The sequence below is a fragment of the Microtus pennsylvanicus genome, chromosome X (assembly GCF_037038515.1).
Source record: "Microtus pennsylvanicus isolate mMicPen1 chromosome X, mMicPen1.hap1, whole genome shotgun sequence".
In the NCBI taxonomy this organism is placed as follows: Eukaryota; Metazoa; Chordata; class Mammalia; order Rodentia; family Cricetidae; genus Microtus; species Microtus pennsylvanicus.
The window spans coordinates 7,425,533-7,453,384 of record NC_134601.1 but is presented as its reverse complement, the minus strand read 5'-3'; the positions used below and the strand labels follow the sequence as shown (position 1 = coordinate 7,453,384).

Genomic DNA, 27,852 nt, shown 5'->3' with positions numbered 1-27,852 from the left:
GAAATTTGGAATGATGTTTATTGATACTTCTTGCAAGACAAAAAAGAGGCAGTAAGTAGTAGAACTTAAGTAAAATCGGCAGTAGTGAGTATGGTTTGTTTGGTGGGAGCAGGCGGCAGTGCCAAAGGGTTCAAATCATGCTTTTGACGTTTGTTCCATTTATACATCATTAAGTAGTCAGTATCAAATGCGTTTATATAGAGATGTAGATAAGAGTTAAAATACAAGTTCATTAAGTCACAGGTGAGAAACATGTTGGACTGTCAGCAACCCTCTAAAAATTTAATATAACAAGATTAATTATAGTAACAAAGCTCACAGGTGAGCTGAAAACCAGAAATGGGTCATTTGGTTGACCATTTGCAATGACTCCCATCCTTGAGCCTGCTGCGGGTGACATGACACTTAATGCTGGTTGTTTTGCTTAGGCAAGTTGTCTTGCCTAAGACACTGGAGAATGCTGGAGACACACTGTTAAACTAGTCCTTGAACACTCAGCTAGTTCTAGGCTAAATTTGGACTAAAGCACTGTTTTAAGATCAATTTTGCATGTTTTCTCAACTTCCTTGTTCAATAACTTCATGCTAATAGCTTGAAGTCTACCAAGTAAGGGGATTTCTACAATAGAAATGAGCGATTGTTACAAATAAGGTTCTGAGGTATTTTTAAGAGATCTTCCTGCTCAGATATTTACCAGTATGCTACTATACACAGTGTAATTATATGGCTAAATTTATCATTCACTTTTTTTCTTTCTTGTTTGTTTTCTTCAAGATAGGGTTTCTCTGTATAGTCCTGGCTGTCCTGGAATTCACTCTGTAGACCAGGCTGGCCTCGAACTCAGAAATCCACCTGCTTCTGCCTCCTGAGTGCTGAGATTAAAGGCATGCACCACTCTGTCTGGTTCATCATTAACTTTCTATTACCGTGAATTTTTTATCAGATGGGGCCAATATATTTTGATCAATGTCATTGCTTTTTATACTTGAAATGACATGTAAATTTGCCTTCTCAGAACCATCCCTGGTCAGGCCTCCATGATCACCAATTACACATTCTTGGGGAACTATCCTGGATAGGGTATTAAAGGGAAAGTTCCTCTTATGATTTCAGGCAGTGTACCTCATCCCCATATTATTCAAAGTAAGTTTGAGACCAATCTGGAAGTAAGTATGGGGTTGGTGGTCGTGTATATATGTGTACAGCATTAAAAAAGACTGTCTTCTTTCTCCAAAGGCATGGGAGTGGGGGAGGGGAACATTGATTTGGGGGTTGGGAGTTTGAAAATATGCAGTATCCAGGGGAAAAAAAAGGAGAGGAAGTAGCGCATTTGATGAGTTTTGACCTATTAGCTGCTCCTGTGTGCTGCTGGCCTTAAATGGGCTAAAGATTCTGGATTCACAATCAATAAATTTGAGAGAGGCAAGGGATCTCTAAAACATAGATTGCCGCCAAGAAGGAGAACGGGATAAGTCATCACAGTTGAGGACTAGGGTTCCTGCTGGGCACCATGGAAAACATCACTTTTTCATTTTACCAAGGGCTGGACTTAGGGAGACAGTAAAATCTCTTACCAAACTATTTCTTTAGTGATTACATTTGATAACCTACTCGATCTAGTACAATATAGATTCTAGATGGGTTCTTTCTCTGCACAGAGAAACCAGTATTTATCGAACTTACATATTTAACAAGAGTTGGAAAAAATGACTAGTTTAGTAAAGGGCTTGGTCTATTTTCAATCCCAGTGAATTTCCTTTGTAAATAGGTTTTTCATTAAGTTAGCTTTGTTTTTTCCTTAATCCAGTTGACATACCGGGAAACTTTAGTATATATTCCATATTTTCCTTTTATAGCACACTCTTCACCCCAGCTAATAATGCCAGTTAAGAAACTTGTCCCTTCCACTTCAGTAACATGAGGTCCCCCGCTATCCCCTTCACAAGAATCTTTGCCTCCCTCACGGTAACCAGCACAGAACATGTTGTTATAGATGCTGAATGTTGTGGACCGAAGGCATGTGGCTCGGTCGACCAGTGGGACTCTCAGGTACTGAAGAATGGAAGCCTGTCTCCCTTTGTTGAAGACTTTCCCCCAGCCACTTACATAGCCAGAACCAAATTTAAGGAAGATGTTGGTATATTCCCTATTGGCAACACAGATAGGTGTTACATAGCTGTTTAGAAGTAAAGGCTGATCCAGCTCCAGCAAGGCGATGTCATGGCTGTACCTATTAACAGCTGCATTGTAGTGGTAATGAGGGATAGTTTGAATCACATTTCGCCTTTGCTCCGTGTCTTCCTTTTCATCAATGTTATAATCACCTGTTGAAAACAAATCTCATAGTTTATTGTCTTTTGCATAGACACATTTCCCGTGGGTCTACATTTGGCTTGGGGTCAGTGAACACTAGCAACCAAGTCTCAATGATCTAATACAGTGGGTGGGAAAATTCATGCACGAATAAATAATTGTACTATGCCGAGGGTGCCTTATGGGTTCACAAAAAGAAATATGGGGCTAGGAAGGTGGAATAAGTTAGAATTTGAAATTATGACCCCGCTACCATTAGCCCAGTTTATTCAGTAGCAATCCTATTGGACCTTTGTACAATAGGATATGTCCATCATAATGCTGATGTTGCCAATTATTATCTATTTTGTTTCCTTACCTGCAACAACCTCAATTTTATCACCAGGTTTAAGGCAGTGGGCAGCAGTTACCACCCATTTTTCATTAATGATGGCACCTCCACAGAATGCCTTAACCTCACCATTTAAAATGACCTGTGGAAATAAAATTAAGAATCTCACTGCAGATGGTATCTGATCCAGAGAAAAATGAATACATATGCTGTTTTCGGGAGTGGGGAAAAGTTGGCTGTTGGTGCTGGCAGAAGCAGAGGATTTCTGGAAAGTGTCGGCTCTGCAGATGAGTTAGTGTTTCTGCAGCACAGACCAAACTACTGTTTCTCTATTGATCTCGAAGTGAATGCAGAATGAGAACTAGTGTGGCAGGGATAGTGCTCCGGGTGAGGCAAATCTGATGAGTGGCTATTTTCTGTGATGTGGGGCCCTTGAGTTCCTTTTACCATGCTATTTAGAGCCTCCTGGCACAAGTTTCAAGGAGCTACAGTGGATATGGGAGAAAATACTAACTCCCCAGGATGAATAATCAGTATTGAGTCTCTTGCCTTCTATGAGGACCTATGAGGACATCTCTTTGCTACAGGTCACTTGAAAGAAAAAAACTGACCAGTTTCTCAGGAGTTGTTTCAAACCTCCAAATGAGAATGTTATAAAATGAGACCTAAGGACTCCACAGGGGCTGCGTTTCCTAGTCACCTAGGTGCTGACCACCAGCAGGACTCACACGTTCCTTCCAGCTCCCTTAATCACAGCCAGCGTCCTCTGGCTACAGATGGAGGCTGTCCTTGTTCTAAAAAGTCTGCTTTGCTGTGCTTGACTTTGAGACAATTGTGAACAAAATTATCTGGAGTGTGACCTTAAACATGTACGTTATTGGATAAGAGGCTAATCCATTCTTTCTTGTCCACATTCACAGCATAAAGAAGACCATCAATTTCTCTCTCTCTCTCTCTCTCTCTCTCTCTCTCTCTCTCTCTCTCTCTCTCTCTCTCTCTCCCTCTTCCTTTTCTTTTTCTTTTTTTTTGCCACATCAATGTCTAAATCAACTTAGAGAATTTCAGTTCCATTGTAAACAAAGGCATTTTTTGATCCACACTTTCAGAGGTAAAGCTGAGAAGTGTGGACACTAGAGGGCACACTCAGCATTCAGTAAACTCTTTTCAGAAGCCCACTAGCCTCTGTGAACTGATGCCCTTAGCCTAAGTCTTAAGTAGCCCTTCAGTGAAACCTGTCCCTAAACACGACAAAGGGGTGGGGGTTTTGGTTCTTTTGTATATGGGGCACAGATGGTCCTTTTGAAGGACTTGTTCTGGGCCCAAATTCAACTTACTTAATGGCCACTTTGTCCTGGACTCTGAAGCACGAGCTTTGTAGCTAAAGTCCTGAGAGGGTCACCCAACTGTCACAACCTTCTGACCCCTTTCCCACTCAGGCTCTCTGGCTCTTTTTAGCTATTGCTTTACATTTTGAAAAATTGCAAAAATGCAGAAAAAACAATAATGATATAATAAACACCAACATTTCTACCACCCAGATTTAACAATCTTCCTAACTTTATGCATTTATTGAATGATTATTTGAGGCTAATGATTGTATTACTTATACACATTTGTAACTCAAAACACAATCATTGTGAAATATTACTCTGTACATGCTCAGTGAGCAAACTGAGGTTTAAAAATACATAAGCACTCATGCTACTGAGATGACACAGTGGGTAAAAGTGCTTGCCACCAAGCCTAGTGACCTTAGTTCAGTTCCTAGGACCCGATTCCTGCAAGCTGTCCTTTGACCTCCACATGTGTGCTGTGGCCTATGTGTGTCACATACACTTGCCTGGCCCCAGTGTTTATGTTCCTGAACATTCAGAATATCTTAGATGTGGTCTAAGAACCAAATGTCAGAGAAAATCTCAGTTTCTTATAAAAACAGATTGGGGGGTCATAGAGATTTAATGAGAATATTTTGTGGGTAGCACTGGAGAAAGTGGAACTCCATTCCTCGAGTGCTTACATTTGAGAAGTGTTACATAGCTAGTGAATCCAGATTCTCATAGCTTGGTAATCTTTATGGGTTAAAAATGTTCACTCAGGCTGGGAACATGCTTTGTAGGGTCAATGGGAAGCAAACATCTGATAAAAGCCTGGATAAAATCGCTGTTGAAGATATTGAAATAGAAAGTGTTCCTTTTGCTTCTAGGGTAGCTTTTCTAACCCATCATTTAAAGCTTATTTAGTGCTATATTCCTTCCAGCATGGGAATATTGGCTGGCTGACTCCAAGCCTTCACTTGTGGTCTTGATATCCCACTGTCTGCTAGCTCCAGATGATCCACACAGTCCTCAGACCACTCCCAACAAGGACGAGGAGGCCAGTCTTCCCTTGATAGACTACCACACCCATCAAGGGAAGTGATTCCCGAACAAATGCACTTCCATGTCAGAATGTGGATGGGCCCTGGAAGCTCCTGCTCCCTCTCCGAATGTGCTGGGAGAGGCATATTCTGGGTCTGGAGATGTGATGGGATTATGCATCTTTCCACAAATAATATAGAGTATGTGCACTTGACCTCAATTTTCCTTCTGCTTGTGCCAACTTTGTTAGGAAGGGAGCACAGCCTTGACATTTGGGTTGAAACACTGAGAAGAAGTTTTCATGAGTACCATAGGTTGGGGGTTGGCAATGGTCCTGGGCAACTAGGCTCTATGAGGCACCATGGGTAGGAGAACGGGAGGTGAAAAAAGACGTGACTGCAACAAGCCAGGGGTCCAGGCCCTCACCACATGTTCTATTGTCTCCTTAGACTTCTGTTATGGAGCACACATACAAGCCACTTAAACCTTTGATATGAGACTCTTCTAATTATAGACACTGGACAAGTTCAAAAGATGAAGTGGCTGACTCTGATTCCAAATAATTTTACCATCAAGGAAATTTGGGTAACATGGTTCTATCCTGAATATTACAATCCAGCATGTCTTTCTCTGGAAGTAGAATTAGCATGACAAAACGGAATGTTTTTAGGTACTAATGTAGGATTACTGAACACTTCCCAGTTAGTGGGTTAGGATAGCCAGCCCCTGGGCACATAGACAATAACATATTTTATATGACTTTCCCAAAGGGATGCTGCCTGGAGATTCTGCTGTTTTCCAGTGCCTGACTGAGAAATATGGTTGTGTCCTCCTGAAGAGCATTCTTTGCCAATCCCTAATTGGTATTAGAAATTTTAGCGAACACCTTTGCCAAGAAAATGGAACTAAGATATATTTACAATTAAAATATTACAAATGTGTGGTTTGAAATGCTTGCTTGGCCACCTAAAGACCATAGCTATCTCAATATTAGCTACTTGGAAGATGAGCTATTTGCTTAGCCAAAAAAAAGTTCTTGCAACACTTCAGAGAATGATGAGGAAAAAATAGGAAAGCATATATTCTGAGCAAAACATCTGAGTTCTGATCTGTCAATTATTTTCATGGCCACAGTCTAGAGCCTTCTTCTGTGCATCACCGCCCCCTCTCCAACACACCTATATACAATGACAAAGTACAAAAGTTTGTACTTCTGTTCTCCATGGCAATGGCAGCCCACAATAGCAGCTGTCTCATTGTTTGTTCTCCTTTGCACCTTTAATTCCAGCCTAGCCTTTCCCTGAGTTCACTAAAACCCTTATTCTCTTTTGTCATCTGTTCTAGCTTTTTAATAACACCATTTATTCTAATTTTCTATTATACAAAGTAAAATACATGATGTACTGTTTGTTAGGCTATGGCTGTTACTCACCAAATGGCAATAGGTTATTTTGTTGGGTACATAAGGGATACTCACTTTGGTTTATAATGGTTAACTATAATCATTACATACAATGGCCATTGATGTGTACTTCATAAAACAATACTGCAGGTTAATAGCTCAAATGGTCTGTTAAAACTAGCTTTGTAGATGTAGGCGAGATTACACGTGTTATTTTCTTTCTTCCCCGAATTGGAATTTTATCATCTGAGCTAGGAATAATACAAGATTGTCTTTTCCAGGTAAGACATTTCTTTTAGTTCTTTCTGCTTTTCTTTTCTTTCTTTTTCTTTTTTGAGACAGGGATTCTTTGATAGACTGGTTGTCCTGGAACTAGCTTTGTAGACCAGGATGCCCTCAAACTCACAGAGATCTGCCTGCCTCTGCCTCCTGCGTGCTGAGATTAAAGGTGTGAGCTACCACTACCTGCTCTTGTTTTGTTTTTGAGACAGAGTCTCTCTATGTAGCCCTGGATGTCCTGGAACTTAGTATACAAACTAGGCTGGCCTCGGACTCACAGATACCCATGTACTTCTGCCTCTCAAATGCTGGGACTAAAGGTGTGCATAACCACACATAGAGAAGTAAACCATTTCTGTAGAACTATGATCGTCATGTAAAAGAAAACCTCTCTGGCTTATTCATATTTGAAGTTTGCTGTTTGTCATGGGGTTGAAGGAGTAGATCTGTGCAGGTCACTTCAGTGATAGCTTGGGCACTCATCTGGGGAAAGGTGAGAACGGGGAAATGAAGGTATTGAAGGAGAACATTTATGCCAAGACTACAGAACCAAGATAAAAATCCATCTTTTCAAAAGGCAGCTATTTCTTAGGTGGAGCTACACAGGCCTTAGCAGAAAGCAGAAGAGATTTGCGTGTGCTCAGAGCTGTCCGCCTAGCCATGACTGTGGGAGAAAAACAATTAAATTAAAGCTTTAGACAGGCACCTTTTTGTTTTCTCAAACCTCTGCTTTAGAGTTGTTGATGAAAGTGATCTAGTAATATCGGCGTAACAGTTTGCCTTTCCTGCCCCCTAATGTTCCAAAGCTTTTATTTTTTCCTATATAGCTGTTTTAGTTTCTCAGTCGGCTAGACACAGTCTCTAAGAAAAATGTGTTTCTGTTACCGTGTGGTGCACTTAACTCTAGCTTCCCCTCTTATGCCCTGAAGTGTTCCTTCCAAGTCCCTGCTTCTTTTCCAAGGAGCTCTGATCCCCCTGCACAAGAACAAAAAGGAAAGAGCTCTTCTGCTTGGTTTGCACCTTTGGCCTGGATGGAGAGGAGGGGAGGATTCTGAGACTGAACTGGGTAGCTGCGCAGCTCAGGACCCCTAGAGTTCCAAGGGAGTAATCCTGTCAACCTGTCCTGATAGGTCCCTTAGGCTCTTGCTGTAGGCCAGGCAAATGAAGTGGAAGCCCGGGAATAAGGTGAGAAATGAGAGTGACATGGTTACCAGGCTCCCCGAGTCCCCTAGCCTGTGCCCACGGATTTTCATCTGGACTGCTGCTCCTGCCGTCAGAAGGGCTTGGCCACTCAACAGTTCCAAAGCATTTGCTCAAACAAGTCTCATGTGAAACCTGCCCAGCTAATTTGAAGATTGCAGTGCCAGCCAAGCTATCGGTTTCTGACAATCAAAGTCCATACTTCAGGAGAGATAATATTTTGGTGTGAAGGATCATTAAAATCATTGAAATCAGTACCAAATTTTGATCATGGCCTAAGGGGTTTTAAACTAGACAAAACCATGCATGACCTTTTCTATCCACCAGAGATACATGCAACTATGGAAATATTCTCTTTATACCTACCTAGTCCAGTGGAATAGTCACCAGACACTTGTGGCCACTATTCTCTGGAAGTGTGGCAGAAGTGACAGAGGAACCGAATCTTTTTAGCCAGTAAATTTAAGTGACCACATGTGCTGATTACTTATGGGCCAGTCCAGTTTCATGTAACTAGCTCCTTATGTTGAGGTGGGAGGAGTTGGCCTGTCTCTCCTCACAGATGGAATCACTTAAGCTTTGGCTAAATGTATAGTTAAGTCCTTGGTTTGCTACTAATCTAACTCTTGGTTATATATAGAAAAAATACAGACAGCAAATACTGTATATGCGGTTTGTGTGCAGAACACACTTGGAGGGCTGAGTAGATTGAGTTGATTGTTTGGCATTTGGGGGGCTGGTTTCTGTATGTTTCCTTTAGAACCATGGTATTCCAAGCTACAGTATACACCAGAATGACCTGGAGTGCTTCTTTGACCCCAGCAGCTTGCTGAGCCCCTCCTTCTAGCGGTTCAAATCCAGTGAGAACTGGATGAGGTGTGAGAGCGCATGCCTAACAAATTCTTGGGGATCTGGACATACTGTTTGTCTTGGAGAAACGTGGCAGTAGATCAGGCCTCATATGTTCATTCCAGGAAACTAGGTTTTGCTTTCACCCTTTCAATGTGAGTCCTTTTCTCTATTCCCATCAGGTTGTCTGGGCCTAGGGACTTCTTTACTACTTTCCTCCCCCCAGGGGCTGAAGGTGTTTGTTGAGTCCCAGTCCCAGTGTGTGTGTGTGTGTGTGTGTGTGTGTGTGTGTGTGAGAGAGAGAGAGAGAGAGAGAGAGAGAGAGAGAGAGAGAGAGAGAGAGAGAAAGAGAGAGAGAGCGCTCATTTGTAAGCATTGCTATGGCTGAGCAGTTTTCAGAATCCTACTGTACTATTTGTTTGGTACTGAATTCCTTTTTGACCCTGTCTGGTAGCCATCCCCGGACATGCCTTCCACCAGATGCTTACCTATAGGGGTTTTTCTTTTGCTGAGTGGTGAAATCTGCCTAAATACATCTCACAATCCCCACAGGTCTTTCTAATGTCCTCATCTGGCCTCTCTCTTGCCATCTGAGCTCGAGCTTTTAAACGCACTGTCAATAGAGAGTACCTGCCAAGGGATTTGACCTGGTTTGGTGTTTTCTCCACCAACAACTCGACGGAAGTCATCATATGGTTCACTATTTTCAGTGACGTTATCCAGAATGGTGCCGTTAGTGAAGTCATCCAGAAAGAAGTCAGCTTCAGTAGAGTTTTCATAGCCCATATTAGAAAAAGTAGTCTCTGCACGGGTGAGCTTAGAACCGTATGAAACAGAAACTCTTCCACATGGAAATGGAACTACAGAAATAGAAAAAAAGAACATTATTCTGATATTTCACAGTAGGAAATGGAACTGTATTACAAACATTGAGAAGGAACCTCATTCGTTGCTGTCACTTTGGAGAAGTAGGCCCATCAACGCTGAAAGAAACTAAAAGGCTGACCATATTATTTTTATGCAAAGTTTTTAAAACTTCCATGGGTGAGAGCATTTGGCTCTGGAATCCACCATCTTTATGGAAATAAAAGAGGTGTTCTGAAATCAAATCTTACTACTGTCTCCTGAGCTTCTTAAAGTCTTACTGTCCTCTAATGGAAATCCGGAAGGAATTCTGTGTAACTTTCCTTTTAGGATAAGGTAAAAGGGGCTTCTACTGATTGTTATTAACAGGCTTTCTTTTGTAGACCATTTATGCAGCAGAGATTCCAACATGGAATTTTTGAAGAAAGCTCATTGTGATTCAATTGTGTTTGTCAAAAATTTACCAAATGGGTATAGGTTACAAATATGCTAACCAAAGCTACATTTACTTGGATCTTTTCCCCCTCCCCCTGCTTTCATTTATTTCCCAACAAATCAGCTGCTGATACACTGGGAATGGCAATTTTTTAGTCAAACAAAGTCACCTCACACTTCATTTTCATGTTTTCCTCTCATTCCAGTTACATCTCTTATACCAGCGATTTCTATAGCAATTAGCTATGGTTAAGTAGCATGAAGACAGTTTGTGGTCGAAAAAATAGAAAATTCGTTTAAAATACGTATGCATAAATATACAGGATCAACAATGTCTTGAGAAAAAGGACTGTTATCTTTGAAAAGGCAGAGCAGCTTATTTTAGGGTTGGCCTACTTACGCTGCTAAAGTAAGGCTACATTCAAATGGAACTCTTAATAGTTGGAGGTGCTTTTCAATCTTAATTTTCCTCTCTTAGAACATAGAAAGGCTTCTAAGGGCTAAGCTTCAGTGCCAGCTGCCTTCATTGGAAGTTATCCTTTTTAATGTTAATTGCACGCGCGCGCGCGCGCACACACACACACACACACACACACACACACGTCTCCTAAGGCAAGCTGTGCATAAGGCAATGTATGTGAAGAAGCAGGCAGAAGGTGAAGCATCTGAGACTCTCCCCTTTGCTTGCAGCAGACACACTCTTGTATGCTGGGCCTGTCTTTAATTTCCTCTGCCTGGTACATTGCTGAGATAGGTATCAAGCCCACAGCTATAGAGGAATGGTTCATAATTTAATGTACCAATTTAATAAAAGATCTTGCCCTGGAAATGCAAGAGAAACTGTACCTGGCTTGCTTCAAAAATTGTTCTTCTTTTTTTCATTTGTGGGTGTGGTAGATGTGTGTGGGTATGAGTGCCCAAGCCTTCAGGTGTTGAAGTCAGAGGTGGACATAAAGTGTCCTCATTTATTTCTCTGCTTTATAAATTACTTTTGGAGACCGGGCCTCTCACCAAACCTGGAGCTCGCTATTTCTGACTGGTCCTATCTTTCCCTTCAGTGCTGGGGCCATGGATTTACACTGCCTGGCTTTTCTGCACTGGGAATCTGAACCCAGGTCCTCATGTGTGCACACCAAGCATTTTACTTTCCTTCTTTTAGTCTTGTAAAGCTTGTCTCCCTCCTCCCCAAATCAAAATTGTGGCTTCAGAGGTGACCAATGAATGTGGAGCTGTTTGAAACACAACAATTATCTGTCAACATGGTGGCATGCTCACACAACTATGAAACATTACTTTGCCCTTTACTGCAAAGGCTTGTGTGGCTCGGGCTAGGAGAGCATAAACTATTGCTGGATCCAGTCTGACAGAAAGTATAGAACCCCAGTTGATGACTCAAGTCAGGAAGTAATTTTAATAGATGGAACTAACTAGGCCTCCAACAGACTTAGACTTAACATCTTTTCATTAGAAATTTACTGATCAGCCAAGTATTTATATGACTTTTATGCTATGGTAGTATATTATTAGTTAGATCTGCTGAATCTCAAATATTGCACATAGATGTCACACATGTCAATTTCTTTGTGATACAGAAATCAGAGAAAAAACATGGTCTCAGAAAAGAATTCAGGCTGTACATAATTATTGAACTTAAGTGATGGTGCCATTTGGAAAATCAATTTGTTCATTTCAAGCTACTAATCTTTTGTTCAGTTTCAAAAAGGAGTAGATACAAGTAAGTACTGAAATAAGGTATTAGGGGGGCTGAAGAGATTTTTTCGGTGGTTAGGAGCACTGCTTCTGCAGAGGGCCTGAACCTGGGTTATAACTAGAGTTATAGAGGGTTAGTGAAGCACCTACGTGTTAACCCACTCAGCCTCCATAACTCCACTTCAGGGGATCTGATGCCCTCTTCTTACTTCCATGGGAATTGCACACTTGTATAATGCATACATGCACACAAGACACACACACACACACACACACACACATATATATATATAAGTCCTTTTACAAGTCTAAAATAAGATAGTTTAAGTGTTAAAGATTCAAACACAGATTTTTGTTAAACAACTTATTTAGATTTTGACCTGCTGGTTCACAAGACTTCTGGTCTTCTGCAAGTTGGTATCCCTCAGTGCAGGAACAAATTACCTTGTTATCAGCACCATTTTTACAAAACTGCGTGCACCTGCCATTTTTAATGTTACATGTTGCATCTAAAAGAAAAGAAAAAAAACTAATGTCTTGTCTGACATATATTTCAAAAATACACAGAACTATTGGCTCACGTGTATGTTAAATATTAGTTGAAACAATCTGGAAGCCTTGAGCTAAGAGTAGAAAATGAGGTAAAATAACACTCTCAGTAATTCATGAAGATGGTGTTGGCAATATTTTGATTCTGCATATGATCAAATAACTCGATATTGTACTTTGGCTAAATCATGAGCTACGACTAGACGCTTATTTATTTATGTATAACACTGGTTCAAATGCCGCACAGGTTAATGCATACGGTGTTATCAACCCACACAAGTCCCTTAATGTTCCCTCCCAATCATACTACCCTTCCTCTTTTACAGACTCTGTCACTGCCTGGGCTTCAAACATGGTAAATAGCTTTGGTAGTTCATGAACTTCATGTAAACAACATATATATTCTTCTCTTTTAGCAATGTATTTGTGTGATTCATCTATAAGCTTTTGTATAGCAATACTTCCTTTATATTTCTGTGTAGTAGGCCATTGTATTAATACAATTTTATCTATCTATTCTGTTATTTTTTAAAACTACTAATGTGCGTGTGTGTGTGTGTGTGTGTGTGTGTGTGTGTGTGTGGTATCCACAGAAGCCAGAGTGTGTTTAGAGTATTTGTACATCTTTCTTTTATTACTAAGCACTTAATTTTCACTCTGTTCCACAACTTATTTTCTGTTTATTCTGGTATAAACGCAACTGGTATTTACATATTGTTTCCATATTCAGCACCATTTCCATATGTTTATTTATTTTAATTGTTTAAAGTTCATCTGATAAATAGCTCATAGTGCTTACTGGTAGCCCAGTAAATCAGGAGAGGAAGATAAACTGTTATTGGGGAAGGGAATAGAGGAACCAACCTGAGATTTCGTTTTTGCTACCAATAATCCACTAAGTGCATGATAAAAAAAAAATGGCATCTGGTCTTTTGCATTTAGTTAGTTTTTAGGAGCTTTTCCCTCATGAATGTTGATAGCATCTTTGGCTCTTTTCCTGTTCCTAGCTATCATGTCATTGCTACAAAGCAATACTAAAGTGTTCAGGCAAAATCAAATACCACTTGTAGAGAATGTTCCATCAATAGGAGGTTGTGATAAGGTAACAGAGGTGGGTGGTGAGAACAGACTAGTTGTGTCCAGGGCAAGTGTGACGGTAATGAGTAAACTTGGTGTGATTTCTCCATTCTGCTTCTGTGTCCTTGGTTAAGCAACCAGACCTCTCAATCATTTCCTTATTTGCCATTGCCCTTTCTGGCTCAGCGTGTTGCTCTTGATCCCTGGCCTGGTTGGTTCACATAGGGGGATGTGTTGCTGAAGCATCAACGGTCTTTTGCCTGCGGCCAAAGGCTCAGGATTCTAGAAATAGAATTATAGCACAAGACATTCCAGGGAAGAGGTCAATAGAGTGAGACCTGGGAAAGAGCACGGAGCTCATTCGTCAGCTACTGAGCACTTAGGCGGCAAACACTAGGTTGGGCATTGGATTTTCCTTGGTTTTGACAGCATCAGGTTGCCCGCCAGAGCCTTAACAAAATTTTGTTCTGTCGAATAGGTTTGCCAGAAAACATGATGCTATTCAGCTAAACAAAACATCTTTCCTATTTAAAAAAAACCATAGTAAATGAGAAAGTTGGGTCTGTGGTGTCCTGCAAAAATTAGAACAAAGCCAAAAACAAACAAACCCCCAAACCATAAAAACAACCTCAGAGAATATTCTTTTCTTTGTAATTTTTTCTTCCCACTCTGTTTTTCTGTCTGGAAATGTTTCTCGTATTCTTTAGGAGGAAAGGGTGGCTAGAGTCTCGAAGACCTTGATCTTCCTGATAATGGGTATTTGGATTTCTTCTGCAGCAGAGGAAATCCGGAGATCTTTATTCTAGCCAAAGGGAGCCAGTAGCCAATTAATTCTTGTTTTTTTTTTTCTGACTAGAAGGCATGCTCCAAATGTTTGCTCCCTACTCTCCTAAGAGCTCTGATAAACGGAGGGTGTGGTGGGGGAGAAATTAAAAAGCCACACTAGTGGAAATCCAGGCATTTCCTAGGCAGGGTGAGGCATGGGCCCACACACCTGGCTGCTGTGCTGCCTCATGACTTCTCAGGGGCGCGTTCAGTCAGCTCTAGGCGAGAAGCTTAAGTGGGAATTTGTATATACTTTGTTGCTGCTCTCCTCTAGTGTCTGTGATGAAGAGCATTTTGACAGAATTCCCATTTTGTTTCTGAATCAGCTGAGCTAATATTTTTTTTTTAAAACCCTTTATCGAATTGGTTGAATCTGATCAATATACCCCAGAGGCTAAGTGTGGCGGTGGCTGTAGTACAGCTACAGATCCCAAACAGAAACGTGGGAACCAAGGGGCATTGAGATGTTGCCAGCACTTTTTCTCTATGGACTGTAACCTCTTTTGTATTGTTAGAGCATTTCTGAACTTATGTTCGTATTCCTCGAGGCTGTTCTCGTCCTCCTTTTAAACTGTCTGTTTTAAAATGAGATAGAGAACCGGAGAGCTGGCTCACTGGTTAAGAGCATTTGCTGCTTTCCCCAGGGAACCAAGTTAGGTTTCTAAAACCCACGTGGATGCTCACAGCCACTTTTAACTCCTGTTCCAGAGGATCCCCTGCCACCTTCTGGCTTCTTGGGGCATTGCATGGACATGGTACCCAGTTATTCATGCTGAAAAAACATCCTTAAGCATAAAGCAAAAATAAATATATCAAAGTAGATAGACATGGTTTTACAATTATTTCATCACTATATTTTTATATGCATGGGTAAGTTTTATATGCATATAAATTTATGTACCCCGTGCATATCTGAGCCTGCGGATGCTGAAGAAGTACAGCTAGTTGTGAGACACCATGTAGGCTCTGGGAACTGAACAGGTCCTCTAGAAGAGCAGCCAATGCTCTTAACTGTTGAATCATCTCTCCATCCCAACCTTTATGCTTGCAACGATCATCTACTACACTGTGTCTTTTAATTATAACAGACTGAGTTATCTATTCCCTTCACTCCAATAGTTTCATCATTCGAGGCAATAATGAGTAACTACTCAAAGTATTCCCGTATATACCTGGCATAGGAGGACTAAATTTCACTAAGTAAGTCTGAGTTTGAAATTATAATCTTTCAGAACAAATGGCACTTTAGAGATCTTGAGCCAATTAACACAGCCCCAGGAGGGGAAACCCAAGCTGTGGTTTATTGCTACACCAGGGATGCTAAACAAATGGAAGTCCAGCCTGAGCATTTTAGTTCCCCTGCGTGCATTCATTCTTTCTTTTTAAATTCCTTTGTCCTTTCAACTTTTCTTTTCATTCTGAGATCTTTCAGATCTCAAAGGAAGATGATCAATGAACTTTTCCGTGGTCCTGAACAATCTTCCAGGGACTTTTATCCCCTTTCTCAATAGGACAAGTGCAGCCGCTGCCTTTCATTTCATCTCCTGCCTTGTTCGTCTGTCAGAGAGATGGCTATATAGCCTTAAGAGTGCCCTGATATTTTCTACCCTTTATCCTTAGCCATGAAACCTGTGCTGTTAAATTCCTTCCCTCAGATTGCACATCTATTCTCCTAGAGTTTCAGAGAACAAAGTCTTTTCTTGGTACCACGTGCTTTTCTCAGTCACAATGTCTGAAATACTGCATCCAGAGTAATCAGCAGGTAAAGGACTTTGGGGTTTACTGCTCAAATCACAAATATCTCAAAAAAAAAGATTCTAGGCAATGAAAAGGTAAACAAAACCTTACATTTGCAAGTACTTTTCCCCTGTTACTCTTTGATATAATCAATAATGTTGAATTGAGGAACAATCTCTGATTTTTATAACAAATTTAACATATAAAATGTTTTATCCATCTGGAAGAATTCCTATTACATTGGGACCTGTCATGCCGAGATCTATATAGACTATCTACTTCCACAGCCTAGATCAAAAGCGACTCAGCCACAAGTTCAAATTATTTTATAGATGCAGTTTTGTGCACAGTTCAGCTGAAGTTCACTTCCTGGCTCAACCATTTATACCTCTTCTGTTTGTGCTGTCGTCTTCTAATGTTCCTCAAACGGGGATAATAATGGTACTGAGCACATATGACTGTATTAAGGATTAATAAGTAAAGGGAATGGAACATTACCACTCAATACTAGACTGAATTCATACCCTGAAAACTGACTACAGAGTACATGAATGCTTATAAGCTTTGCAAGTTTGTTTTAGGAGAAATGAGTGGTACATAAATATTTCAATTTCCTGTTTCATCTGGTTTAAGAAGGAAACTTTGAACCATGAATAATAAAAATGTTACTTACCTAATTCACAGTTCCTTCCTTCAAATCCAGCTTGGCACCAACATTCATAGGAATTAATATCATCCTTGCATTTTCCACCATTTAAACAAGGATTTGACTCACACTGATCTCCATCTTTAAGACAGGTTAGAAAATGGAATTATTAGATAAATTGCTTAGTCCTCTCCTGAATAGATGTCTGATTTTAGGGTCAGGGAAGAACCACTGTGCTGCAATCTAACTGCATATGGGCAAGTGATGTGCTTGTTTTCTGAGCTTCTAAAATCCACTGAAGCAAAGGCCAATGCTATCCTGAAAGTTGCACATAGGGAGACACACACAGTTTATTCAATCCAAAGGAAGAGGGGAGATATGTTTGCATGGAAATTACTATATGAGCAGACAACAAGAGAGGTTGTTCATGTTTCTTTATGGAATGGGAACAGGTTAACCGCAAGTCAATCAAACTCATCCACTTCAATAATTACTATTTATATTTCATATGAGGACATTTTAATGCAGGTATTGCAGAGCAAGCTGTGTTAGACAATAAAGATGTTTTCACACAAGGAACTGGCAGCGCAGGTACAGGGCAAATGTATCAACTTACCTATCATATGAAGCAAGAGTCTGTGAGAACAGGGAAGGTGCCAGAAGCTTAAAGATAGTTGTCTGCCTACCAGTTAGGTTCCGAGTGGACAACCATGGTCAGCGCATCATCAGAAACTTAAAAGTACTGTTGGGTGTGCTTTATAAATGGATTTGCTGTCTCCATTCTGTTTTCTGAAGTTTCTACATTTATAGTCTTTGAAGACAATGACAGCAAAACAAACAAAAAACAGGAAGAAGGAATAGGCAAGAGGGGAGCAGAAGGAAACCTTTAAGTCTTCTTCCTTAGTGTTTGGCCTCCGTTCATACTATTAAGAAAGCTTCACAGGGAGAGGATGAATCCAACCAGAAGGAGAGAGTTATGCATTTTGAGCTATAGAAAAATTGCCAACTAGGCCTGTAGGACTCCACATATGAGAAGGAAACAATGAGATAAAATGGTATCAAAGATCAAAGAGAGAAAAAAATGAGGAATCAAAGAGAAATTTCCAGTTATTAGTCATTCTTATATATAGCCAAACTCCTGGGTACATAATTGTGTAGGTTCTCATATTCTTTCCCTACTGTCTGATAGCAGCATGTGTCTATTGTCTATGTTCTGTTGACTAAGGGAATAGAATCCTTTTCAGAAATAAACTCTCTGGAAAATTGGATTGCTGTAAAAATTAGACCTTGCCCTCTCTGCCCCTTGATCCAATGTGCTTTTGCACAGATACTGCAATTTGTTCCAATTCTATGAAAACAAAATACATTATCTCTGGTTTATTATTATTGATGTTCAGAACTGGTCTAAAAACGAGCTACATTTGCACTTTATATTATAGACCAATGAATCTGAATTATTTAGGGTGTTTCAGTGGAAGGGTCTGGGCTTGCAGCCAGCCACACAGGAAACTCATTTGCTGAGACATATCTTCAAAATGAGTGTCATTATATTTTGCATTTAGTCCTCCTTTGGGTTCCTATCTTTGTGTACTATAGACCAGGAAAAAACCATAGTTAGTAGGGGTCAAAGACAACAGGAGACAAGACAAGACAAGACATGTGAGATTCTCTTTTAATTCTGCTGGGTTTTGGAGCTGGAGAGGTTGCTCAGTGGTTAAGGACACTTGCTGCTTCTTCAGAGGACCTGGGTTCAGTTCCCACCACACACATGGTTGTTTATTACAGTTTATAACTCCAGTTCCAGGGGATCTGATGCCACTTTTCTTGCCTCTGTGGTTACCAGGCACACACATGGTACAATACATACATACAAACAAAATACTTAGGTACATCAAATGAAAAGAAATAAACCCACAACAACAGCAGCAGCAGCAACAACAACAGAAGCAACAGCAACAACAGACTATTAGGCTCCTATTTAATGAATAAGAACATTCAGATTCTAATGTCATGAGGTGCTGTACTGAAAGAAAGGGGTTGGGAAGAGAACTTGGATTTTCTTCCAGGTCTTGTGACTCTCCAGCTGGGTAACCCAAGGCAAATCCCTTACCCCTTCTATGCCTGTTTCCTTCTCTGTGAAGCGGAATTCACAGTGCTTCACACGTGGGAACGTGTGAGGGTTAAATGTGCTAGGCATTCTGTAGACTGCTTCTGTGATCTGTACCCTACAAGGTACCTGACAGACGCTAGTTTCCTCAGGCTCTTTGTCTGATGAGGCCATGTTAGAGAATGCCACAGCAATAAGGAGCCCGGGCCCAGGCTATTTCTGAGTAGCACAGGCTAGTTTTATCGAATCTTAACTACATGTGAAAACAGGCATGTTTTTTTTTCCTTTTCTGTGCTTGTTTGTGTTGTTTAGGTTTTGGTAGTGAAAATAGTAGAGACAGAAGTATGCCCTTGATGTTTCATGGGTATTTGTGATCAAGGTATAGCAAACATTGCATCTAGCTCACCGAGAAAGCCATTGCCCAACTTAAAAATATTTTGCAGGGTCTGGGACAGGGGCAGGGGTTGGCTCTGGATCAGGGGCTGGGACTGGGGCAGGAGGTAGGGAAGGGACAGGGGCTGGAACTAGAGCAGGGACTGGGACTAGGGCAGGAGCTGGGGTTGGGACTGAGACTGGTTTGTATGCTAATTGGTAGTGTGAAGGAATCATAAAAGTTCAAGTGTAGCTAAAGTAAAGGCTGATATGAGTTTTGCTTCTTTGGTATGTGTGTGTGTGTGTGTGTGTGTGTGTGTGTGTGTGTGTGTGTGTGTGTGAATGTATGTATGTATATATGTATGTATGTAGAAGTCAATCCTGGGTGATTGGTAATCTTTTTTTGATTATTACTGCTAAAATACATACATACATACATACATGCATATCCAAGAAAAATATTTAACTACAACCTACTAGGGCCTTTTCTGTTCTTTGTATGTATGATTTCAGGTTTATTAAACTAATAGATCTTAGAAGAGAATCTACTATTGCCACTTTGCCGGACGAGAATAATTTCTAACTTTATCCTAAATCCTTTCTTTAGTGTAGTTACCCGGCAAGTGTGGCTACCACCCTTCATCAAAGAAGACTCTCTGTACAGCAAATGGGGACAATCACAGAAAACACCACTGGACACAATGCAGAGATCAATGGATCACGGGGAGGGCAGACCCAGTAAATACATTTGTATCACAGCCTCAGTGAGCATCACAGAAGAGGGAAAGATTGTAAGAGCCAGAATACCAGAAAGTCTGCTGTGAAATAGTCTCTCCTAGAAATGGCTACATACACAAGATCTAGACAATGGCAGTATTAATGGACATGTTAATGTGGGAGGGGGAAAAGTCTCCATCCTAGACAAAGACTTACAGGCAACTGCAGAGAGAGAGAGAGAGAGAGAGAGAGAGAGAGAGAGAGAGAGAGAGAGACAGAGAGAGACAGACAGACAGAGAGAGAGAGAGAGAGAGAGAGAGAGAGAGAGAGAGAGAGAGAGATCTAAGAATCGTCCTTCTTTATTGGTTAGCTAGTACAAAATGGTCAGTCCTGAAACTATACCAAATACATAAAAATAACTAATCTGGTTGGTGATGAGGATTAAACTCAGGTTTTCATCTATGCTGGCTGAACAATTTGTTGTTTGTTTGTTTGTTAACTTGACAAAAGCCAGTGCCATCTTAGAAAAAAGAATCTCAATTGAGAAAATGCCTCCATCAAACTGGCTTGTGGGCAGGTGTGTGGGGCATCTTTATGATTAATGATTGATGTGGGAGGGCCCAGCTCCATGTGGGTTGTGTAAGAAACATAGTTGAGCAAGCCAGTAAGCAGTTCTTTTCATTGCTCCATCTTCAGTTCCTTCCCGGACTTCCCTCAATCTGACCAGTAAGTGAAAGTCCAATAACCAGCCCACAAATCACAAGCCCAGAGAACCTAGACAGCAACGAGGAGCCCAAGAGAGACATCCATAGATCTAATCTACATGGGAAGTAGAAAAAGGCAAGATCTCCTGAGGAAATTGGGAGCATAGGGATCTTGGGAGAGGGTTGAAGAGGAGGGGAGGAGCAGAGAAAAATGTAGAGCTCAATAAAAATCAATAAAAAGTGAGGGAAAAAAGAAATTCAAATAACTAATTTCTTCCCCGAGTGGCATTTTGGTTATGTGTTTATTAAAGCAACAAAACGTACTTCACTTCCCCAAGCCCATGGTTTGCATTAAAAAACAAAACAAAAGAAAAACAGAAAAACAATCCATAAACTTCAAAGTTTTAACTTCAGTGTAAATAGAGTTTGGATGAAGTTTTAGGGGCAACTCAGAAGAAAAGAGCATGGCAGCATTCATCCTTGAGAAGGAGGAAAGACAGAGTGAACCTCTTTCCTTCCATGACTTCAAACGGGGCATGGAGAAACAAGAAGGAGTTCTGAGGGTATGGAACTGTCTATTTTCCTCCACAAAAGGAACTGTAGAAAAATCAAATTGGACCTTAAGTTGGTGGAGCTCAATGAATAGGCATCCCAGTTCATTTGTTTCTGTCTAAGCAGATAGCATAAAGGAGGTGAACCTGTGAAAGTTCCCTCAAAATTCTACATCTGGATTTAAATTCTTTAAAATTTGTATTTGCAGGCAAAATTTAAAAATGTACAAAGATATATTGTAAGAAGTTGGTTGTTGTGAAAGCGTTACATTTCTTCCTTTGGGTCAGTTCGTGGGGCAGATATTAACTAACTGCCTCCATTGCAGATACTGCTGTAGGTGTCAAGACCCATCCGTAAGTGAGGTTAGTTCTTAACAAAACTAAGCTTGCATTATATAGAGTGGGAAAATGGACAATAAATTGGTGTTGAAAATGCTGCATGTTGAGTAGCCTCAATTTCAAAGCTCAAATTCCAAACCACGCCAAAATCTAAAACTTTTGGGGTACCAACATGATACTATGAGTGGAAAATCCCATGCTGTGAAATTGCTTCATAAACAAAATTATTAAAATTATTGTATGACATGATCTTCAGACTACATATTTAAAGACCTTTTGTTTGCAAGTATATTAGATAAGGGGTACCAAACCTGTAGTTAAAAAAAAGCAGGGCTGGAGAGATGGCTCAGAGGTTAAGAGCATTGCCTGCTCTTCCAAAGGTCCTGAGTTCAATTCCCAGCAACCACATGGTGGCTCACAACCATCTGTAATGAGGTCTAGTGCCCTCTTCTGGCCTGCAAGCATACATGTAGACAAAATATTGTATACATAATAAGTAAATATTTTAAAAAATCCAAAAACCAGGACACAAGTGTCTAAAATGGCAGAGCTGCCAGGGAACAGGTTGGAGTATTAATATATGATAAAGGGAGAACTCATTGAGTTGGAGGAATTTGGGCAAGGTAAGGAAGGGAACCTAGCAGAAGCTGGGGAGAGTCAGCAAACAGGGATAGCAGATAACTAACTCTTGTAACATGGGAACACTGCTAGGATGTGCGGGGGGTAGGCTGTGGAGTGAGAGTAGTAGTAGCGGTGGGCAGAAGGGCAACAGGAAGGGCTGGACAGTCAAGCCATGGAGGGCATTGAAGACCATCCCAATGATTAGGATTTAACATAGAAAGCATTGGTAGTCAGCATCTTTAACTCCACTAATGACAGCGAACTTTCATTCTGCTCTGAGATGTAATTGTTTTGCTTTCTTTCTATGTTTATAGTTTGTTACTGAGATTTTACAACCTCTACTTATATAAAGAAAAAAAGCACAATTCTCAAATGTCTCAGATAGCAGCTAGGAAATAAAATGAATTGCTTACCAACGTACTGCTTCCAAAACTCAGTCTGTAAGAAAAAAAAAGAGGACAACTTAATGATAGTGTTTAAAGAATTTTTGATGTGGATTCATTTTCTTTTATAACATTTGTGATTTAATATGTACTGATATTTTAAGATTTCAAATACAATTTTCTTTCTTTTAAAATCGGTTTAAAATAGTTTTCATTTTATTTTATGTGTATGGGTGTTCTGGCTTCCTGCATACAGGCACTATGTGCATGCAATACTCACAGAGGCCAGAAGAGGGTGTTGGAGCTCCCAGAGCTGTAGTTAGAGATATTTGTCTGCTTCCATGTGGACACTTGGAATCTCACCTATGTCCTCTGGAATAGGACACGAAGCCATCTTTCAAGTTCCCCACTCCCTTTTTAAAATGAAGGTTTCCATATTTTGCTTGGGGACATATTGCTCTGGTATGATGTGGGTATACTCACAGTTTTTTCAGTGTTTTCAAAAACTTCTCGCGCTTCTTCAAAGCTACACCTTTCTTCTACACATTCTCTCTCAAGGTTTCCTTGAACAAACTCTTCCAGTTTCCCTGAATTATATCTTTTTGGACGGATAAGAATTTTGGTAGCATTTTCACGATCAAGGAAAACTGAAATTTAAAAGAGCCTTTCTTTAGTTTTAAGGGAGAGAGAAAGACAGAGAGAGAGAGAGAGAGAGAGAGAGAGAGAGAGAGAGAGAGAGAGAGAGAGAGAGAGAGACAGAGAGAGAGACAGAGAGAGAGACAGAGAGAGAGACAGAGACAGAGACAGAGAGAGAGACAGAGAGAGAGAGAGACAGAGAGAGAGAGAGACGAGAGAGAGAGAACTCTGAAAATGATATATGTCTTTTAAGAAAATGTTTATTTTCAATCCAAGTAATTCTATAGCTAATTTCTCTTTGGGGAATGGAGCCAAAATCTTCAATATTCTCACGGTACTATATACACATTGAGATTTAGGAATTAAAATTCAATTTTACTTTTAGTCAGTAGAGCTCTAATAATCAAAGGTCACATTTTCAGCCATATTTGTATTTAACTTTGGATGAAAAAGAAAGTTCTCAAATAAGCAGTAACTTCACACTTCGTCATCACTTGCAAATAGCTCAGTGCAGGATCCTTGCAAGGTGATCCATCATCACCATGACTGGGCTGCTTCCAGGACGTAATCTCCCAGTGACTTTGCAACAAATATCTGGTGAAGAACAGAAGCCTGTCTTTATTTGCTTTGATTTTTGTTTTGTTTTGTTTTTGTTTTTGGAGATAGATAGATGATAAATAGATAATAGGTAGGTAGGGGAGTAGATGAGAACATGAAGTCGGAAGTTGGGTAGGTAAAGAGATAGGGAGGATCTAGGAAGAGCTGGGGAGGGGAAAGATAATCAGAGTATTTTATACCAAAATATATTAAGCAACAACATCAACAAAATCCCAACTGTAGGCCAGCTGCAGATGGGACCCCAGTGCCTCTCATGGGCTATTGAGAAACAATTATGCAGTAATTGAGTTTATCTTCAGGAAGATGATGTCTTTAGTTGGTATATGAATTCCAGTGATGGAAACATTTCACTGAAATTTGTGATGTGGTTTCTTTTAGGTATGGCTGCCTGCCTACTCTGTAGGACACTTCTGGTTTTTGTTTTTTGGTTTTTTTTTTTTTTGAGTACTGAAGACTTTGAATTTTCTGCCTTCTTCCCTTTCCTTCTCCTTGCATCTTTGTATCTATTCCTATCTCTCTGTATCTCTCCCTCTGCATATATACATGTATATATGTAGGCATATATGTGTATATGTTTACATATGTTGATGTATGTATATAATGTACATAATCAATAACAGGAACCCGAAAAGCTGCTTAGAGTTGCTCCTTTCCTTAGCAGCTATACTGGGGCTAGAGAGATTGTTCAGTGGCTAAAAACACTGATCTCATAGAGGATCTGGGTTTAATTCCCATCACATAATCACCACATCACATAAGTATTTGTATCAGGTGGCTCACCACTACCTGTAACTCCATCCAGTACCAGGGGATCTGATGTCCTCTGGCCTCTATAGATAAGTACCAGCATGATGTGATGTACATAAACTTAATCTCATATGCAGGCACAAATAAAAATAATAAATAAATCTTAGAGACAGCATCAATGTAGCTGATAATATTTCAAACTGAACTCTCTAGGGCATTTAGTACTAGTTTTTCATTAACAAAAACAGGGAGAAATGGAACTTAATTTTATTACCTTATTTTTTTGTGGAAGTAATTTTCTTTATGGAACATTCTAGTCCATTGACATCCTTGATCTCTGAATCCATTTGGGAACACTTCTCCAATCCCTGAATTTACTTTAAGTATCTTCCTATCATTCTTCCCTTGCCAACTTCCCCAACTCATTCCATTCCTTGTTAGCACTTTTCTTGCCAGGCAGTCTCGAGGCGAGGCAGGTTTGTATTTCACCAAATTGCCTATGGGTACCTTTGTGTATTTATATCTAAGTTCCCACCGCAATTTATTTGCTTGGTTCAAGCCATTTATATAGAACATCTGTGATGGTAATAATTTATAATGTGGACGAATGGAAAAACAAAGTTTGCAATTAGATAGGACAGGATTTGAATCATCATGTATCTGACTTTATTTTTTTACTGTGTGAACATAGATAAGACATATAATGCCTGGACCTTAACTTTCTCAAATATAAAATGGGCGTAGCAACAGTGTAAAGTGTGTATTCATCATCATGTTGACAGGATCTTTGAGATAAATTATAAGCCAGTGTATCCCTGGTTACTCTCTTCCCCCCATGTTTTGCATGCTGTTTTTCTTTTCCTCTGAGCTTTCCTCCTTTCTCCAGCTCTGCTACGCACTTTGTAGTACCTTTACTTCCTCCCTGCCCTCTGTGCAAGGAAATTATTATTGTCATTATTGGTAGCAATCTTGTAAAGAATCATTTTGACTTCATGTATTTCCTGACTGCTTCCTGTCACACAACAGAGGATTAGCCCTGGATTTCAAGTCAAAAGCCAGACTACAGACCCTGTGCTGTGTTGGTATCACTCGACCCTTCAGATCCTCTATGTATGTCTCCTAACCCTTTCATGAGCATGTGGCTATTGAACCACTTCAGCTCTGTTTCATTATTACCACTTCCGTTGTCTGTCTTCTTTCTATGGCTACTGTCCAGGTTCTGATCTTTTGATTCCTTTGGATAATTGCAAGAGACTTAAGGTTGGACCTGCTAGCCTGGAGCCTCATCAGTTCTAGAGTGTCACCAGACTGAGCATTGTAACACAGGTAGGGGTGTGCTTCTTACACTTACATTTGTTACACCTCCACATTGTTCTCTACTGTTCAATCTCTTTAGATTAGGACCCTTTTTAAAAAGTATTATGATCTAGTTCATCTCATTTTCTTGCCTCACTTCTAACAGTTAACATTCAAACCAGACATCTGGAATACTTACATTACTGTGGATGTGGCTCTTTCTGTGTGAGGGTTACTATCTACATAAAATGCCAACATTAGTGATTATTTTTATTGCTCTCTCCATATGATTATATATATGATATTATACATCCACATGTGTATGTGGAGTGTGTAGATGGGTGGATGTGTGTGTTCTGGCTAGTTTTATATTAACTTGACAAAAAGCTAGAGTCATTTTGGAAGAGGGAACCTCTTTTGAAATATGCCCCCATAAAATTGGCCTGTGAGCAAGCCTGTGGGGCATTTTTTGATTGATAATTTATATAGGAAGGCCAGGCTCACTGTGGCCTATGCCACCCCTGCACTGGTAGTTCTGGGATGTGTAAGAAAGCGGGCGGAGCAAGCCTTGAGGAGCAAGATCGTCATGGTACCAGGCACCTTAACAGTAATGAATGTCTTAACATACCTGAATGCATGAAAGACAGTTTTGATCTGTATACTTAGTAAAATCAAATTCATTTCACAGACTAATTTTGATTTCCAATTCTAAATTGGCACACTAAGGCACTCATGAACATGCAGCAGCTCCATGACAGTTTAACAGAAGACAGTGCTGCCGGCTTCCTGACCGCAATGATGCTAAAATCCTTAGTACATCTCTTTAGGATTATCTCTAGTCATCATTGCTGCAGCTCTGAAATCTTGACTCCTATTATTTTACCATTATCCAAGGTCTTCTGGTGGGCAGCAGGCCTCTGACGCACACCATCCCCTTAGCACTAATTTATAAAAAAAGTGTGAGGTTCTTTTGTCCTCACTTAGTTGTGTTGAGTGACCTGCCTTTATGATCCACGCAATGAGCTGTCCAACATGTATTTTCCATCTCTTACTCTACCCACTTTGCTAGAGCAGTTTAACCTTCACATTTTCCTGTCATCACTTCAGCCTTTCAGTCTGATTCCACAGTTGACATCATGTCTGGAGTGGAAACCAGAAGAGCAGCCTGTTTTCTGGGGATGTCCAGGGTTGGCACCCCTGATCCTGGCATTGTCAGCTGCTGGAGTTGCTGTTACAAGTAAGCGTGATAAATGCATCCCGAGTGAGCAGGCTGTTTGTCTAAATGCAGTAAGTTTTTCCCTGTGCACCTCTCCCTGGGGAGGAAAGTCACTGTTGTTGCAAAAAGGAAACCAAACAAAAACCAACTGTGTTGTACTTTGTATGAACTAAGTTCCTACTCCTTCTAGCCATTTGTATACTTGCGTTGTCCCTTGGGGAGGTTGCTAAGTAAGTACTAGGGTTCTCTAATCAACAGTTCTGAGACTTGTGAACTCACAGAGGAGCTTGTTTATTCCCATCCATGGAAAAGCTTAATAAACAGATAACTTAATAAAGAAAGGTTGATCTTCCGATTTTAACTGACAAATTCAACAGGCAAGATATACTTTTATACATTCTAACAATGCCTTGCCATCTACCTCTAAAGTATTGAAACACATGTAGATCAAGAAATACTTTTTCTGTAAATAAGAACACTGTGGTTTTGATGTTTCCCCTTTTGATTTCAAGGTGGTGAGTCTAAAATCCCAAAATAACAGGGTTTTCTGTTTCTTCAGCAATTTCTTTGTTAAGAGATTTTTCCACTTTCATTTTTTTAAAACCAAGGACACAGAAATTTTAAGAGAAATTGTATTGTCAAATAATCAGAATAACTGTATCTATTAAATACAAATGAATCACAAGCACTGTAAATGTAGCTCGTTTTTAAAATGAAGGTGAAGTTACCAGACAGCCGATATTTGCCAGCTGACATGCTGCCTGCTAGAATCGAAACTATAGCGTCAAATCACGGAATCTTGGTTAGTTGAAAGCAACGGTTCTAAATATTTCTGTATCTGAAAGAGAAGCAGATTCAACGTAGCTTTGAAAAGGAAACAAACCTGCACATTCAGCGCCGAGTAGATACCCCAAAAGGAAGACAGTGATGAGGCCCGGTGATTCTGCCATGATGGTGTTCAGGTGCTGCAT

General features: G+C 40.2%; 1 protein-coding gene across 2 annotated transcripts; it reads right to left on the bottom strand.

The window, feature by feature from the left end:
- On the bottom strand, positions 1 to 27,852 carry F9 (coagulation factor IX). Of its 2 annotated transcripts, XM_075957245.1 has the most exons (8): positions 27,765 to 27,852; positions 22,852 to 23,015; positions 22,399 to 22,423; positions 16,602 to 16,715; positions 12,121 to 12,249; positions 9,362 to 9,591; positions 2,672 to 2,786; positions 1 to 2,324 (listed from the first exon to the last, which is right to left on the bottom strand). In XM_075957245.1, exons 1-8 carry the CDS (start codon positions 27,850 to 27,852, stop codon positions 1,777 to 1,779), a joined length of 1,413 nt encoding a protein of 470 aa, XP_075813360.1. In that variant the 3' UTR covers positions 1 to 1,776. The 2 variants fall into 2 exon arrangements, with proteins under 2 accessions (XP_075813360.1, XP_075813361.1); XM_075957246.1 differs by lacking the exon at positions 12,121 to 12,249.